Source organism: Eublepharis macularius, chromosome 8 (assembly GCF_028583425.1).
Source record: "Eublepharis macularius isolate TG4126 chromosome 8, MPM_Emac_v1.0, whole genome shotgun sequence".
In the NCBI taxonomy this organism is placed as follows: domain Eukaryota; kingdom Metazoa; phylum Chordata; class Lepidosauria; order Squamata; family Eublepharidae; genus Eublepharis; species Eublepharis macularius.
In genome coordinates this window covers 110,007,646-110,026,386 of record NC_072797.1, presented here as the reverse complement: position 1 = coordinate 110,026,386, position 18,741 = coordinate 110,007,646, and the positions used below count along the sequence as shown (strand labels likewise).

Sequence of the window (18,741 nt, the reverse complement as noted above, 5' to 3'; positions counted from 1 at the left end):
GAGAGAATATTGATCATTGTAGTTATTTTAGGTTTAATAATTACTATATACGGTACATTTCTTTAGTTGAAGGTACAAGTTAGTAGCATTGTACTGGATAGGTGAATTTTTCTTTGTGTTTGATACTGTTTGCCTGATGAAGAAAAGATGTGTGTACAATCATGTTGATATCGCTGCAATTTTTCTTTATAAGAATAATTGGTTACTTCATTCATTCATCTACTATCATAGTATTGAACTTTTTTCTTCTTTCTTATGATCTCATAACAATTGCACAAAATAGCTCCATATTTTAACAAAAGTTAGAGGTGTTTTTTACCTTTTACTGCAGAATCTTGTGCTTAATCTTGATTTCTTTTTCCTAGATGGAGAGATTGGCTTGACTCCTTTGTTTGATATCCTTACCTTCGTTGTCTCTGATGGTGAAACTGGTCAAGATGTAAATGTCTGTTGTTATGATGGACCTCCTACACCACTACATAAATCCTTCCCAGTATATGACATTAACATCACGATATTTCCAGTGGATAACCAGCCACCATCCATTGCTACTGGTAACATTTTAATATTAATATGTTCACTTGTCATGTTGAGAAGGTAGATTAGCTAGAGTTGCTAAGCTCAGCAATTGGTAAAATGATCATGTGGTTGCTTCAATGCACATTCACAACCTGGCTTGTAGTTACGCATCTGCAAAGCCGACGGAGGGTAGAGTTGTAGTGCAGTAAAGTTGCAAACTAGGAAGGCAATGAAATAATCCAAACAACCTCTGCAATATATGCTGAACTCTTCAGGAATCCCCTGCATGCACTTTCGTTGTATACAGGCTGCATGACTACAGTAGCATGGTCTCATATCATATTCTCTTCTGGAATTATATCAATATAGTAAAATATTGATAGAGTTACTGTATGGATGAGAGACATGGCCTCTCTTCATGCAATTACTGCCTGTCTGCATGGAGACCATTTTGGCAAGGAAGCTCCTACACCTCTGTTGCAATGCATGAGGGCTAGATCTAGTGTAGCACTTTCGCAGGCACAAGGATGTCCACGCACAGAAATGCTGCACTGCTTTGTTGCAATCCTAGCCCATTCCATAGCATGTGAACTACAGACCCATACGGAAGATTAACTTGGAAGAGTTGCAAAGGCAGACTGAATCTCTATGTATAAACATCTAAATTGCTATTTCTATTTTTATTATTGAGTGTGTATTACTTTATTATTATGTTTTATTGTGTTCATGTGCAAGTCAGTATTGAAATGGGAACAGAGGGAGACTTGTGCTTAGATCGACTATATCCTAAATTTAAAAGCAGGGATTTTAGGGAACCAAACAATATTTGGAATTAAGCTTTTAATCCATGACAGTGCCAAACTCTGCATATTCTTTAAAATAGTTTTGAAGGCAATACTTGAACTGAATTTCCAAAGATAAAAAAGAACAAATTCAAAGAAATGAAAAATTAAATTCTAGAACTGCCTTGGCCAGGCTACAGATCAGCTTTTTAAAGAAACAATACATGGCAATTATCGATGGTAAATGTGTGTGCATGTATTCACCACTTTTCAACAATGTATGTATGAGTAACTTTGTGATTTGCAGTCTATCATCCAAGCAATGTTCTGGAAATGAAGTATTTTCCCAGCAGGGAAATTAAGCACCGATGCATGAAAAATGGCTCATTATGAGCAATCCGCAACAGCTCTCAGGCAATTAATGCTGCGACAAACAGAGGTAACAACTGATCTTGAGCAGCATATAAACCACACTTAATAGCTTATGAGTGAAATTGTTTTTCAAATGTTTTCTCCTCACTGACTTGGTGAAAAAGAAGAGTCATTGGTATGACCAGAAAAGCATCTGAGTTGAGTGTTTGAACAATGGTTTCTGCCATCAGGTATAGCTGCTTTTCTTTAGTTTGAAATCTCTTAGCAAGTCAAGCTGCATGAATAACAATACTCGTCTTTCTATTGTTTGTATGCAGGAGCCATGTTTGTTGTGGATGAGGGTTCCTCAGCTGCCATTACAGTTGACCATTTGTATGCCACTGATCCGGACACCAATGCGGATGACTTACAGTTTGTTTTAGCTTCTCCTCCTCAATTTGGGTACATCGAAAATATATTACCTTCCCCAGGCTTTGAGAAAAGCAACATGGGAATAAGTATAGGTATGTGTACATTGGGATAGATCCAGAGGAGTTAGCCATATTAGTCTGTAGTTGCAAAGCAGTAAAAAGTCCAGTAGCACTTTTAAGACTAATCAACTTTATTGAGGCATAAGCTTTCAAGAACTACAGTTCTCTTCGTCAGATGCATGCAATAAAGTTGGTTAGTCTTAAAGGTGCTACTGGACTTTTTACTATTTTACATTGGGAGGATCACAATGCCTTTAAATCATGGACCAGTGCCATCTTCTCTTGTTCCTCTATACACAAGGAAGCATGCCTAGGGTAGTAGAACCTGTCTCTCAGGAAGATTTTTTTGAACTTACATCAGTCTCATCTTATTTCTTCTGTCATGCATCCAAGAACATCTGGTTGGTTGTTCCTCAGAAATAGCTGGGCAAAAATAAAACCTGCCCTAGCTCTGATAATCTAGGGAAGTAGCTGCGAAGCATGGAATAGAACAGGAAGATTATAGATGATGAAGGGACCTCGTGGCTGGTTTATGAATATGTAATGGATTTTATACCCGTGTCTTACTAAGGATTCCACCACCCCGGAAGAGATTTATCGTTACTCTTTCAGCAAGACCTGCCAAACAGAGACTGCTCTTTGAACAAGTTCTGCTTATCAGTACATTATTTATAGGGTTCTTCTCGCAATGCCTTTTTCTCAGCAAGGCACACAAAAACCTTCTAGAGTTTTTTTCTTTTTATTGAAATTATATTCTAGTCTTTTAAAGAAGCAAAATATCAAAATATATATGATTATTAATATAAATCCTACAAAAATAGAACACAGAAAAACAATAAGAATTAGGCTTGCTAACATTTCCTAATTGACTTTAAGTTTAAAACAATCAAAGTTTCTATGAAATGCATTAAGATTCCCATATCAATGGTGAAATTCTCACCTAGATTCTCACGAGATTTCATCCAGTCAGAACTCTAACTTACTGTCTGAAGTTGCATGTTTTATAGGTTACCTTAGGCAAATATCTAAGATCTTTTTCATGTGATAACATAGATAAACTATGATTGGTTTAATGCTTAACTAAATATTCATATTTTCTATAGTATAACATTCTAATTAGCCAAGAAGTGATGTTATATCCAACTTGCAAAACAAAACTATAAATCTGTGAGAAATGACAGAAAGAGTTAAGTTGGTAGATCACCATTTATCCATTCTATGAGTGGAGAACATTAATCTAAATGACAGTGTCCACTATTTTTAATGGGCTGTCAAAGATGAAAGCACACCTGTTTTAGTTACACAACATTCTGAAAAAAAACAGACAGTTCATGGAAAGTGCAGAAGTTCACTTAGAATACAAGTGTATTGCTTTGTATTGCTTTGTGCAACGTGCTTTAATCTATATTACTGCAACAAATAAGTTCCTTGCTTGGAACATATCTGGAGCTGAGACTGATTGACAGTGCAGTCCTAAATAGAGTTTGCCTTTCTAAGTTGGTTCAAGTCAATGAGCTTAGAAGGGAAAAACTCTGCTTAGACTGACAAAGGTGAGGGATTGCCTAAGAAGGGTCCAAAAGATGTGATGGAATAAATAGGGAAGGGATTTTGGAAAGGAGGTAAGGCGTCCCTAACCAAAGGAGGGTGCTATGGAGGAAGACTGGTTTGCTGTAAGGCTGGCTGGTCAGTGTTGAGGAAGGAAGAAGCTAAGAGATGAGGGGGTGGATAGGAAGACATGGAGTGTCAAATCAAGAAGGGAAGCAGAATGGGAGAGAGAAAACGCATAACCTGCATGTCGTGAAAAGGTGGTTCAGTGATTTCACTGTCAGTAATGATGGAAGAGGGTTTGGGAGCAGAACCAGCTGAGAGAGATGGAAGGCAAGTATACCTGGATTTACCTGGGCACAAATAGGGAAGCAGTACTACTGGTTGAATTTGATGCTGAACTAGCAGCATTTGAGTCCACTGGCACCTTAGAAACCAATGAGTTTTCTGTAAGGTGCCCCTAGACTCAAATCCTGCTGTTCTGCTGCAGACCAACACAGTTACCCACCTAAAACCGATGCTAAGCTAGGATCCATGATGGCCAAACCTTCAGACTCCAGATGCTCATTGATGAAATTTGGGTTGTACTGTGATTGATACAACTTTTGGAACTGTGATGTAAAGTTCTTTAGTCCAAGCTGCCATAGGACAGTTCAAACTTTCTGTTGTAGAGGGGTACCAGAGAAGAGTACCCAGGTGATGCAATGGGGAAAGGAGATGTGGCAGGTGATTGAATTAACTGGGGTGGCAGGTATGACTTGTACCTGTTGACAATGACCAAGAGATCACTTGGTGGCACTTCCTGGGCTCAAGATTGAATTATCAGAGAAATCTGTACTGTGAAGGAAATTCTGGGAGTCTTGTGTGCTACCCTGAAAACGTGGGTCATTATGGCCAGGGTGTGAGGAGCTTTGGAGGGCTATACAAAAGATCCTTGATTAATGTGCCTCATGAGTTCTCAGATGACTTGGAGTGCAAAAAGATATGGATCTCTGGGGTGGGGGGCTTGGGAGCAACAAAACTGGATGTTTTTGTAGAATTTCATTTCTTTCCAATGTCTAGCCTCATTTGAAATGAAAAATTTGAAGGCCCTTTGCATAAACTATGTCCAGACCAGGCACAGGAGAATAGAGCCAACCAAAGACCATTTTATATTTTATGCTACTGATGGGAAACATCGTTCAATGGAGACCCCATTTTATGTTTTAATCAATCCAACAAATGATGAAGTCCCAGAATTCATAGCAAGGAATATTACGGTAAGGATTCCAAACACTAACCCTGTGTCCTTTGCCTGCTGGGGTGTGGGAAATCAGCTGCCTGTCTTTAAAGGGAAGACTCTGTGCTTCAGTGATAGACAACATACTTGGCATGCAGGTGGTCCATATTATCCTCCTGTGAGGGAGACTAGATGGAGAAAGTGATACATTCAAGGTCATCTGTAAGATTTATGGCAGATTGAGGATTTTAATCCTGATCTCCCAGTCCTAGTTCAATACTCAAACCATCACTCTACACAAGTTCTTAGCAGAAGGACTGTTACTTGCTTTCCTTTTTATCTTTCACTGCTAAGGTACAAGAGGGACAGATGAAAGAACTGGATCCATCTGTAATCAATGTTGTTGATCTGGATATACCTCAAGACTCCCTGATGTTTACTGTTCTCCAGCAGCCTCAACATGGGTTCCTTGTTAAAGGATTGTATGGGAATGATATCATCCATTACAAACATGCAATTACTAGTCACCAGCATCATGAACTTCTAGTACATAGTTTTTCCATGGAGCTTCTTAAAGATGGTAAATGCTCTCCTTCTTCCTATGTCTCTCTGTTCTTTGTTACTGTTGGACACAGCGATAAAGTAAGAAGCATTAATTTCTTATTTATTCACCCATTTTAGAGGTTGCCTTGAAAACGAGGTCTAGGGATAGAAAATCAGATCTTTTTTCTTACAGAAATGACTCCAGTATCTTCTGTCTGTCTGACCATACCGAACAGCTTGATCTTAGCCAAGATATGATCCACTAAGAATCAAGCCATGCATGATGCAGGGGGTCCATGTTCAGATCCCGAGGCATGTAACCGAGTTGCAAAAAGCATCTACAGAGGTGGGGGAGCATCACTGGGGAAGGGGTTCAACCATGAGGGAGGAAGCATGGAACCCCTTTTTCCAGCACCACAGTTTCCCAGCAGTTGCTTTTTGCAGCTCAGTTGCACATCTAGGGATCTGAACATGGCTTCTCTGCATTCAAGTTAGACCCAATGTTCAATGGAGACTACAAAACTCCCAGTGTAAGCAGGAGGAATTCATACTGCAGCTCTTCCCACATAGTGATAAAGAGCATGAGAGATGCTGGAAGGCACCTTTCGTCTGCTCAAGTGGCAAACCAACATTTTAATTTTTCTCCTAAGGGACAGGGTATGGCTCAGTGGTAGACTATCTGCTTTGGATGTGCAAGGTCCCAGGTTCAGTCTCTGGCATTTCCAGTTGAAAAGGAAGGATAAGGTGGAAGACCTTTGCCAGAGACCCTGGGAAGCTGCTGTCAGTCAGACTACACAATACTGACCTTGACAGACCAAGTTTCTGACTTGGTATTGGGCAGCTTCCTGTGTTTGGTTTGCATGGGGGGAGAGAAGTATTTTTCTTCTTGAAGTACTTAGCATGTACTTTTTCTTCTTGAAGTACTTGCATGGGGGAAGTATTTTTCTTCTTGAAGTACTTAGGAAACAGTCCATGCCAATGTTTGAGAATCCATGATGTTCTGATGGATTGATGAATATGTTTAAGATGTGTCCCATATAACTCGAAACAAGCCGGCTGTAACCAACAGTCATGCTGTAGCAGGGAGTGTGGGTTGGAGGGTGGAAACGGATCTGTCGTGAAAGAGATTTTGAGGAAAGATGGCTTATTTCTCTCTCTCTTCTTTCCTATCACCATCCCTTCACCCTAACTCCCAGGAATGAGGCTGATGTATATACATGATGACTCCGACAGCCTAGCTGATGGCTTTGCAATACAGCTATCAGATGGGAAGCATGAAGTGTCAAAAACTATTTCGGTAGAGGTCATTCCAGTTAATGACGAGAAACCAATGCTGAGAAAGTAAGCCACATGTTCTTGTTCCAAATTGGTCAATGTGTCCTGACAAAATGATTCAGCAGTGATCAAAACAGCAAATTAGTAATTAATAGAGCTTATCTCCTGTAAATAACCACAGCCTACTGCCAACAGTGTTCCACGGGAGCAGCCCACAGTGAAGGACATTCGGCTATGAAGAATGAGGGAGAAAAGTAGCCAAATCTGAAATGGAAATAAATAAGAACAGATATATGTGATATGAATGTACCGAATATGTCAATATTATATTTAAATTCAACAAGATCTTTCTAGATTTTTGTTGAAATAATCTGTTTTCTGGATTTCTGTTTAAAATAATAAGCCATGATCTTTGCACACCTTCTGGTGGGCATTCTGCACTTTTGGGCCTGACCCTCACAATACGGCGTCAACAGTTGTAAGGAAGAATCTCGGAATCCTGTGTTTTATATCAGTCAGTCTTTGGAGTAGAAGTTATAGAGAAGTAGCTTCTGATGGAATGAAGGGAAGCAGTAGTGTCAAAAAAAGAAAGTGGGGATAGGAAAAAAAACAGAGACTAGACTGAATCTTCCTTCAAATGTGCTTTATCCTGTCCAAAGCAAAACTTTCACCATAGCTAGAGAAACAGTAAACAACGAGGGGCATTCAAGAATGAAAGAAATTTAGCACAAGCACACCTGTCTTTGTAATTTTGCAGTCTCCACTAGTCAACTTGGCTGCATTTATATGTATACAGGTGTATCAAATTTGTACTAAATAACCCATTGTAGTTAATAGAGAAAAATCTTGGGGGGTCTCTTGCTAGGGCCATTTTCTGAAATTAAATTGTTGCAGTTTAGGCATCGGCTGCATGTGGAATTACAAGGAAAGATCCACATGTTAATGGATAGTGCCCTCCATAATTTTCTTTTCAGTTTAAACTGATCAGTGCTATTACGTCATGACACCAAAAATATCACCTAATAGTAGGAAAAAACGATGCCAGTTCAAAATGGTATAATAGCAGCCCCTCCGGCAAGCAGTTTCAAGGTTGATAATTGGAAGTTTTCCAACACACCACAAAGCACAGGTCATCCAGAGAATATTGTGAAATGGTAGCACAAAGAGGGTGTGTGTTTCCGTTCTGCACAAAAGCAGAAGAAAAAAAGTCACTAGAAACCAGCTTCTAGAAAAAAATGGGACCATAACAAGAAAAGAACAGGAGAACAGTTCATCCGGCACTCCTGCTATAACTGCATATAGAAACAGCAGTAATTATACTAAATTTGATAGTGTGAATATCTGAGTTCTTCTTGTAGACATTACCATTCAACTTCATTTCCATAACTAATTCTTGCATTTGAAACTTGTGGGTGAAGGAAGATGTATGGGGTGGGGGTATTTTCCTTGTGTAATTCTTCTTCCTGTCAGCATTTTTTTCTCTTTTGAAACAAAACAATACAGGAGGAATCTTTTGTTTGTTTGCTTCAGGAAGGGTGAAATAGAGGTGAATATGGGGGAAGTCCAAATTATTTCTAGTGCTGTTCTGTTGGCTGAAGATAAAGATACCCCTAGGGAACGAATTTACTATTTATTTGAAAGAGTCCCAGAAAATGGACATCTTCAGCTCAAGGTCAGTCTTTATATTTCAACAACAATAACAAAACTGAAATTGCTCTCTTGTTTTAGAAGGAGAGGGAGTTTAATCCTTCCCTTTCCTCACTATATTTTATGGTTTGAAATACACTGCAAAGACAAAGATAAGTTCCATTTTGGTGCTCAGAATAATCCACTGTTGGATGTCCCATCCTCTTTAGAGGAACTGCTACCAGCAGGGTTCCTTCAGGAGAAATTGTTCACAGAAAATGTGCTTGTTCCTGAGGTATCCCATTGTATTTTCCTTTTATTCCATGCACTTAATGCATACTTACTTTTTTTTGGGTCGAAATGTTTACCCTAGGCTACAATGACTAACACCCAGAGCTTATCAAGTTCTCTCTACAACAGAGGCAACAATTTTTTTTTGACATCCACCTACGATCCTTGGAAGAAGAACAGAATGAAAATGAATAAATTGACAGAAGTTTGATCATCTGCCATAGGAATAATAAGTGGAAAAACCTGGTCAATAAACTAATATGTTGTTTATTTTAGTATCAGTTTTTGTTTCTAGGTAGGTCATAACTGGGTGACCCTCCAAAATGGAATGAAGTGTACCCAGGAGGACATAGACAGGAACTCAGTGAGATATGCGCACACCGGAGCAATCGGCTCAGAAGAACACGACGGTTTCATGTTTCGTTTGTGGGATGGAGATAACAAATCCCCGGTCATGGTTTTCTCTATTACTATTAAGGACATGGAAAAGGGTAATTCTATTTCTGATCCTCACATACAGTACACTTTTTTATTGTTTCTTTCTATACATTGGTTCATACTGTTGAATTTTCCCATGTGACCACAGGGGTGGTGATTCAGGAAGTAAGGACGCATGTGCAATTAGTTGGAGGGTATTTCCATGATAGTCGCTTCTGTGAAAAGTTCAATCATGATATGGTGGCCAGGTCATATCAGAATTTACCTTGGCACAAACCTGAACTGGGACAAGATCTCCTCAAAAGAGAAGGTTCGTCCCACAGATACCTCCAGGACTGAGGACCAGAGCAAATTAGGACCTTCACAGGAAAACCTGAAGCACACCAACTAAGAAGTGTCCACTAGAGAACCAGGGGGATAAAATCCATTACTTACCTTTGGGACTCCAAGTATGACATAGGTGAGCTTGGTCCATATAACAGAACGTACCTGTCATGGGCTCTGAGTCCTCAGAGGATGAAGACCTCAGGGAGGATGACAGGAGTGGGGATATTCCAAGCCCCTCCAGAGGCAGCCGCTTGGAAGACCAGCAGGGAGTGGAGCAGCAGGAACCCTTGCCGGAGCAGGCTGAGGAATCCAGGGCAGACTCAGGGACAGAGGCTGTTCCCTTACCTGCACCAGCTCCTGAGACCAGGGCAACATCCCCACCCAGCCCCCCTGAGCCTGATAGGCAGCGCAGAGTGCGGCAGCGTCTTGCTGTACAGGAAAGGAGGCGAAGTGCGAGGCTTCAGGCACTCAAACAGCGGTGTAATGACCTTGAATCTTAGCAGGATGCAGCACTGCCCTGAAGGTGAGAGCTCTTAAGCCAGGACGCCCTTTCCCTCGTTGCAGAAGCACCTGCGTGCAGACCCGCCCGGCTCTACTGCGACCCAGCTCTGCTCTGACTGCTTTCTTGGCTCTGACCTTTGAATTGGGCTCCCTGGACTACGCTCCCTGCTTGCTCCCCGGTCAGCTTGGTTGAACTCTGGACTTTTAAAGAAGCTCGTGGCAGACTCCCTGCCTACATTCCAGCACAGTACCCCTAGTCGCTCAGAACATCCGGTCAGAGTCCTCCTTCTCAAAAGGAAGGCACTAACCTCTGAGACTTGCAAGGATCAGGACTTCATTCAGGACAGCAGGAAAGGTGAAATACCCAAGACTCCTCAGTTGAAGCTGGACCTTTGCTAGTACTGCACATATTTTAAAGGTCTCATGCCTAGTGATTGTCTTTGCAACTCCTTGCAGATCTGCTTTGTGCTTGCTGTGTCATGATCCTTTTCAGCTGTCACATCTTTTGGGCAGTTCTGTTACTGAATTTTCTTTATCTGTCAGCCCATAATTCTTGCTGTCTCTACTTGCAGAGCTAAACTGAACCTGCCAGACATGATACGGGATGGTTCACCACAAGCACTGCCCAGTTCCTCCTAACTTTCCTCAATGTTGTTGCATACAGGACCTCTAGTAGTGTGGACGAGGTTTAAGTAGATCTTACTAGCCTGACACATGCTCAGGGATTTAAGATTGGGAGGCGGGACTTTCTATTCATTAGAAATGACTAAAGGATTGATCATGTTCTAGTGATACATACCACACACATGGAACATTCCTAGCCCTCTTCTTATTCCTCTTCCCTAAACCAATTAATCTTTTGTTCACATTTCGTGGATCCTGTAGGAAACATTGCAGTTTTTACAAGACCCCTGACTGTGTTGAATGGTGACAAAGGCCACCTAATGACTGATGTCCTCCTTGCTGTTGATGGCACTGAGAAACCAGAGGAGATCCTCTATGTGATAACATCTCCACCAGAGTATGGACAGATTGAATATGTCCACCATCCTGGAATTCCCATTACAAGTTTCAGCCAAAGAGACGTGGCAAGTCATGCGGTCTGCTATGCCCACAATAGCAAGGCAGCTGCTACAAGAGATATGTTCAGGTAAGTTCTGAAGTTCTATTATGCATCTGATGTATATTATCAGCAAAACTGGCTGGAAAACAGGCATGACCATCAATGTTTTCATGGAAGAAGTTCATTCTTACTTAGCATGATGCATGAGTACAAAGACATCCTCAGCTGATATAAGGTCACCCAAGCCCGAAACTTTGCACCAACTGGGCAAGGGGGTGCATGCAGATGTTAAACATCAAAGGGGAGAGTATTGCACCCTGCGGGACCCCGCACACCAATGGGTGACGGGGTGATAATTTCTCCCCAAGTGCCACCCTCTGTCCCTGACTGTGGAGAAAAGAGACAAGCCACTGTAAGGCAGTCCCTCGTATCCCCACGTCAGCGAGGCGGTGAGTCAGAAGATCGTAATCGACTGTGTCAAACGCTGCTGACAAATCCAATAATATCAGCAGCACTGAACCACCTCAGTCCAGATGTCTGCGAAGGTCATCCATGAGAGTGACCAGCAGCATCTCCATCCCATGTCCTGGCTGGAACCCGGACTGAAAGGGATCTAGGGCCGAGACATCATTCAGAAAACCCTGTATCTGTCCTTCCGCCGCCTGCTCAATCACCTTTCCCAGAAACGGGAGGTTCGAGACTGGGTGATAATTGACCAGGTCAGTGGGGTCCAGTGATGGTCTCTTCAGGAGAGGTCTCACCACGGCTTCCTTTAGTGGCCCGGGAAAAACCCCAGTGCCCAAGGATGTGTTAACAATGGACTCCAACGAGGACCGCAGACCATCGGCACTGGCCTTTACCAGCCACAATAGGCATGGGTCCAGGGGGCACGTGGTGGGCCTAACTGATTGCAGGGTCCCATCAATCTCTTCCCCAGAGAGTGGAATGAACTGATCAAATATTGACCCTAAAGATGGCCAAGGGGTCTCTAGTTCCTTCACTGTATCAACTGTGGCTGGCAAGTCACATTAATACTTTTAAATTAGATTTAGTTCAATCATTATCTCATTTAAAAGCATGTTGAGAAATTAATAAAACAAAATCTGTATGTGTTGATAGTGACCTATTGGTTTGCACTCTTCATCAGCATTTTTTTCTTTTTTTCAATTAAATAAACCACTTTAAGCTTTGGGAAAGTGACATAATTTAAAAATATCTTTGTTAAAACCAGATTCAGCATATATACTTGGGCTTTTGTTCCAGTTTAACTAACCTAGTAGAACAGTGTGTACATGTCACACAGACATCTGTAGTTAAACTGGTACAATCCTGCAAATGGAAGCGCCCAGGGTATAAACCTAGGCCAGGCACATTTTAACAGATGATTTTAATGAAATAAAGATAGACGTGTCTGTTTTAATCACAATAAATAATGTTCCTGGCGTTTAGGATTTGGCAAAGAATTTGGTTATATATCGAGACAAAAATACCGTGGCAGATTATTAAAAAATAAAACACCAATGGTTGATGATATTTAATTAAGTGGGGAGGGGGTTAAACGATCAGATTTTTACCGTCCGTTAAGGCACTTGATTCTGTCATAAACCTCTCGGCATTGTTTGCCGCTGCTGGCCTGGAAGAGGGATTTGGCAATGCTTGTTTTAGACAGATGACTTCGAGTGATTAGCAATCTGACATCAGATGCTGGCAGCAGGATGCTAAAAGAACATGCTAATGTCCTCCATTTTGACATGCCAGCTCAGTTTTGTAATGAGCTGGCTCTGTATTGGGTTCCATTTTTATATTTTAAATGCCATGACAGATGGTAGGTCCTGCAGCCTGCTCTATTGCCATGGAACTGCAGAAATCAGGAAAACCTTGGTAATGGTAAAATTAAACCATGTGACTTACTTTCCTAACGAAGTATCCCCACCCCCACCCCCCCAAGTTTCATCAGAATGAGGAGAACGTTGGCTGCTTCCTATTCCTGGGGGAAACATGAGGCAGGGCTAAGTGTGAAATAAACAGAATGCTGGAGGAGAGGATCACGGTGTTTCCTTGAAACAAACAACCTTGTTGTCGGGGGAGAACCCAGCAATGCACCCATTTGCATGGCAATTATTAGCCATCCTTTATTTATGGTACAAGCGTCTCTTCTCATCAGGATAACTGTTTACTAAATCTCTTTACTTGTTACAGCTTTAGACCATGATTTCTTTGGACCTTTGAAAATCAGGAGTCTGTCATTCAACTGTGTTAATATATTAACATCTGCTCATATATTTACATTGTTCAACTACAGCCAGCTTTAAGACACTTGGTAGTACAAGATACTGTCAAGGGTACCAGCGTTCCAATGGCGCACTACTAACTAGGCCTCTTAGAAAAGCATAATCTACGTTACACATGATAATTTGCCCTAACTTTTCCCCAATGCAGCCCCTGTTCCTTCATTCCATATAAGTGAATGGAAGAAAAGTCTTCCATTTGCTTGTACAGAACAAGGAAAAGGGGCTGCCAACTAGGAAACCTTTCAGGAGGAAATAACAATTTCCCTCCCGCCACACAAGAACAAAGAAAATTAATATTTGCCTAGGGCAGCAAAACAGCCTAATCAAGTCCTGCCCTTCATCATTGTTCTTCGTATTTCAGAATCCTGAGAATCTCTGTATATATCCCCCAGATTTCTGTTATTCCAGCTGAAGATCTGATATAACTAAACTAATGACAGGACATCCATTATCCCATTTGCACAAAAGTGTTAGGTCAGTGCAAACAGCTGTTGCAGTGTTCCCAGAGGAGAATAGTGCCTTTCAGTAAATGCATTCCTTGCTTCTGTAAAGTGCTTGGCCTGCCTATCCTCATTCCCATCTGTTTGATGGCATAACGCCTGCATGGAAGTTGGTCAACTCGTAATCATCAGTGGAAGACATGGTTTTTGTAGATATCCCAGACTGCAGCAGTTTCTCTGACCTGAAGGTAACAGACTCTGCTGCTGAAGGTCATTAATCAAAAGGTGATCAGGCTCAGAGCCTCTCTAAATGAGACATCTGACATGGGAAGAACATGTATCGGGAGATGCAATGGCAACTGGGAAGGGTAGTTTAAAAAGAGCCAGAGGCAGGGCAAAAGAAGCTGTGAAATGCCAGAAGGGAAACTTCAGCCCATTCTAACCTCTCCAGGTCCACGCCCAGCTCTGGAAAGCAGTTCCAGGCCATTTCCATTCCTTGCTGTCCTCAGGTTGCAATCCTGCACAGTTTTAGATTGAAGAAGTGAAATTGACAGAGCTTTTGGGGAGGCTAAGATGAAAATAACAGACCCTCTGAGGAGTGATCTCCGCCGGCTCTATCTTTTAAAACTATGCTTCCTGGCTACCATTGCGTCTCCCTACGCTTGACGAACATGTGCCGAGGCATCTCATGTAGAGAGACTCTCAGTCATACCAGAGCTTTTATGACTTCAAGTGTCTTCGCTCTATCCATCTTATGAACTATGGCAAAATACATGATCCGGACACTGACTATTTGGTTTTAATTACATAGGGTCAAAGAGCTCAAGGTTCCATCCCTATTAAAAGAAGCTCAGGTAGCAAGACTGTGGGAGATCCTGGATAGCCCCTTATTGAACCAGTTGGACCGATGCTCCTATTCAGTATATGACAGCTCCTGATATACAATATGCCTTCCACTGTTCCCTCCCATCATATCTCCTGCAAAGGAAAAAACAGGCATAGTAAAGAGTTACTGTAAAGCACATATATAACTATTGGTGCCATCCAAATTAGATTTCTGTATTGTGCTGTACATGAGGTTCGCTTTCAAGAGTACTTTGAAATAACTCATTGCGAATGCAAATGCAAATTACTCTGATCCTATAATTTCACTTTTGAGGAATTTTCATTGGCTTATAGTTTCTGGATCACTTTTTAATGTACGTATTTGTGTTGTATTTGGCATTTCCTACCTTACTTCCATAATTAAATTTAAGCTGACTTACATAGGATTCCCTGTACAACTCCCTTTTAGGCACTTTTCAGACCCAGACCTGCTTAGTTTCAGCAACATTGTTTTATCATACTACCATAAACCATATGTTGATTTTGAACTTTAAAGCTTGGTCTGGAGCCAGAGTGCTCAAAGACTGCTTCCTTCTGTTAGAACTACCTTTACACTCTGGTCATTAACACAGCCCTTGCTGGGTACATTTCTGCCATCAGAGGTACAGTGTTTGATTCCATAGAACCTTTGTGGTAGTGGCACCATGAACAGGGAATGTCTTTCCCAGGAAGGTTTGGCTTGCTTCTTCCTTTAAAATGTTTAGATGGCCTCTTCTGAATGGTGAACTTTACATCAGGCTTTCTGCATATTCAACCCATGAGGATTGGATCTGCTTTATTTATCAGTTCTGGCCTAATATTGCTTCAATTCTTTAATTCTACACTTTGAGGGAGTCAAACTGAAGTGATGTCTTTTATTTTTACAATAGAAAAATGCCCTGTTTCTTCTGGGAACAAGATTAATGAGAGTTTTTGCTGTGGTCTTTGAGGACACATCAGTTTCGTTAGCTAATAACAAAAACAACAACATTCAATTTATATACCACCCTTCAGGATGACTTAACACCTACTCAGAGCAGTTTACAAAGTATGTTATTATTTTATCCCCACAACAAACACCCTGTGAGGTGGGTGGGGCTGAGAGAGTTCCTTGAAGTTGTGGCTGACCACTGGCTTCAAGTGGAGGAGTGAGGAATCAAACCCAGTTTTCCAGATTAGAGTCTGCGCTCTTAACCACTACACAAATTGGCTCTCCTGAGATCATGTCAGTTTCCTCAGCTGACCTGATTAGGACTGGTCAGTTTCCTCAGTTGATCTGCTAAGGAAACTTAAGTTATTTTTTTGCCTTTTAAAAATGGCAATGTTGCAACGTTACAATGTTGTTGTTAATTTTTTTATATGCTAAAAAGAATGGACTAAAAAGTACAGGAAGCACAGGTAAAACCGTTAAAATATCAAGCAGGATCCAGGACTCTGCAGAGTTTTTGTGAGAGCCATATTACAGCCCCCCCCCCACAACTCCTCGCAGTTGCAAGTTTTTTTTTCTTTAAGGCACCAAGGTTGCAACATTGCTATTTAATTTTTTTTTTAAATCAGGAAAAAAATTGGATTGGTTGCTGTTCAACCAATCAGGGTGCAGAGGAATAAAGGTAAGGGCAAAAGGCAGGGCCAGGATCAGGCGTTATACTGAAGAAAGCATTCTGCACTTCAAAAAAGCCCTGGTTTGACCATGCTGGGAAAAAACATGGAGGTATGTGTGCAGGGAGAAAAGCTGCAGAAAAGCCAGGGAAAGACTGATTCTGCAGCAGATGCAGCCTTGCTCCATGCAGAACACGAAAAAGTCTGGGAAAGCAGTTTGGAGACTAAATCAAGGTATTTTGACTGTACGTGCAGAAGTCTGGAGAGAAATCGATGCCGCATGAGGCCTGATCTGATGAAAAAGCCTTGTGCTGAAAAGGCTGATGTCAGGCCAAAACAGTTTTGTTTCAGAAGGATTTTTTGGGAAGAGGGGTATATATATATATATGGTAAATAAGCAGTTCTTAAAAATTTCCAGGCATCTACGCATCCTCAGTTGATATTGGCAACTCCTGCCACAAATGGTTTTAATGACTTGCGTTTGTCATTCTTGAGAAAAGCACAAGTAGCACACACTTTTCCTGTAATAATATAGGAGCCAGAATATAGCAATTGTGTGTATCAGTATGTGAGTACTTGTGATTCATTTAATATGCCTTCCATTCAACCCTGTGATTGCATGCCCTAAAATGATAACATGGAGGCTGCAGCCAACAGTGTGAACAAGCCCTTAGTATTTAAGAAAATGACAACTTTCTAGTGAAAGCAGTATGTAATTTCCTGTACAATCCATGGCCTACAACAAATGTCTACTATTTCCATAATACTTTCATTTGGGCTGCTAAAAAAAGTACATACACATCCTCATAGTCACCTCTGACAACTTGCAATTAACTTACTATGTTTGGGTCATAAATCTTTGGAATGCTATGTCTGAGTTTGTGCCATCTTATCACAGACTTGAAGTGTATCTTGAAGGTACTGAGAAGCAAGCCCTTTAGTAAAGGTGTTTGTTATATTTCATTTCAGTAGATGGTGAAGGCTGCCTTGCCTCTTTTTGCCAGATTCGTCGTCAGCAACGGGCTAAGAATTAAACATGGAAAGTTTGACATCATTCTGGAAAAAGTAGACCAAGCGTTTCCCACAGTGGCCAAGAATGAGGGGTTAAGATTGATTGAAGGTGGTATGGCATTCCTTTCTCCAGATGTTCTTCAGCTTTCAGACCCAGATACGGCTCCACAAAACCTTTCCTTTCTTCTAGCACAGCTCCCACAATATGGACAGCTGTACAACAGAGAGTTGGAGCTGTGGCAGCAAAGCTTTAGCCAGCAAGATGTGAACAATCTGAATGTTGCTTATAGACATGGAGGAGGGGGTTCTCGGATTGACAGATTTACATTTGTGGCAACAGATGGAGTGAACGAAGGCTTCATTGTAAATGGCAAGGTGCAAGCAGAGCCTTTGGCATTCATCATTCAGGCAAGTTCCACACATACATACACATGTTAATGTATTCAGCTTTCATTCTACAAATGTAAATACACATTTCAGGGTGCTAGTGAAAAACTTCCTTAGGCTGTTATAAGGAAAACTTTATATCCTGACAGAGGCCCAATTTTCATATTTTTCTAGTGAACAGAGCCTCTTGGACTATTTTTATACCAAATATCTTGTATGCTTTGGAAGTATCTCACTCTTTTTATGGTACATTTTTAGTCCACATTTTGGGGGAGACATATCACTCTTTAAAACTTTTCTAGTAATCAGGTCACCTTGGACTATATGTGTGCCCAGTTTCAGTTTTCCAGGACATGTACGATCAAGTTAATCATTTCAGTGTCCAGATCTCTTGTTTTGACTGAAAGTACAAATATTTTTTCCTCACAGAGTACAGCTTATGCTGTATAGGCCAAAGAAAGGGATATGTTGAATTTTTCTTCTCCCTTTGATCAGAGTTTAGTACTTAACCAATAACAGTTCTGTTTAATTTTTTTTTCTCAGGTGGATGGTGCAGTAAAAACATCACCAGAAATTGTCCACCTTCGTTGTGCATCAGATGTGGAACTTCTAAAGAACGGCAACTATGGAATTTACATTACAACCAGGTCACTAAAGGCATCAAATTGTGACATAGATGATGACCAAATTATTTTTAGAATTTTACGAGGACCTCAATATGGCTACTTGCAAAATATAACAACAGGTATTGTGTCATATTACCTCTTTTTAATATAGTTCAAGAAATCTTGTATTAAGCAACATTATTGTTTCCTCTTAAATTAGACTTGTAAGAGAGGAAGATATTCTACAAGGCTTTGTCAGGAGAAGCAGTCATATAAGATGTAGAACTCTGCGGATATGTGTAGATTCCAAGTATAAACCAGTCATTGATTCTTAAATAGCTTGCTTTATTCCATTTTGATTAATTATCCCATCTTTTCCATGATCTCAGAGGAAGCTTTCTTAAACCATTACAGTTATTTCCTACAGAGCAAAAACTACTTTCAGTGTGAGGACTTTCAAACAATTCCTTCCTTCCTTCCTTCCTTCCTTCCTTCCTTCCTTCCTTCCTTCCTTCCTTCCTTCCTTCCTTTCTTCCTTCCTTCCTTCCTTCCAAATAGCACTAGTAGTTTTTA

At 40.9% G+C, this 18,741-nt stretch overlaps 1 protein-coding gene across 3 annotated transcripts in view; it reads left to right on the top strand.

Annotated features, from left to right (window-relative positions):
* Positions 1-18,741, top strand: part of FREM1 (FRAS1 related extracellular matrix 1) — a 96,958-nt gene that overhangs the window by 54,587 nt on the left and 23,630 nt on the right. The window contains exons 16-25 of one of the 3 annotated variants that reach the window (XM_054986978.1): positions 366-554; positions 1,991-2,176; positions 4,751-4,947; positions 5,262-5,487; positions 6,647-6,791; positions 8,256-8,397; positions 8,938-9,133; positions 10,794-11,058; positions 17,170-17,584; positions 18,107-18,308. In XM_054986978.1, the coding sequence (XP_054842953.1) occupies positions 366-554; positions 1,991-2,176; positions 4,751-4,947; positions 5,262-5,487; positions 6,647-6,791; positions 8,256-8,397; positions 8,938-9,133; positions 10,794-11,058; positions 17,170-17,584; positions 18,107-18,308 (2,163 nt within the window). Of the gene's footprint in view, positions 1-365; positions 555-1,990; positions 2,177-4,750; positions 4,948-5,261; positions 5,488-6,646; positions 6,792-8,255; positions 8,398-8,937; positions 9,134-10,793; positions 11,059-17,134; positions 17,585-18,106; positions 18,309-18,741 lie in introns of those variants that run through there. The other 2 variants (XM_054986976.1, XM_054986977.1) reach the window with 2 other exon arrangements.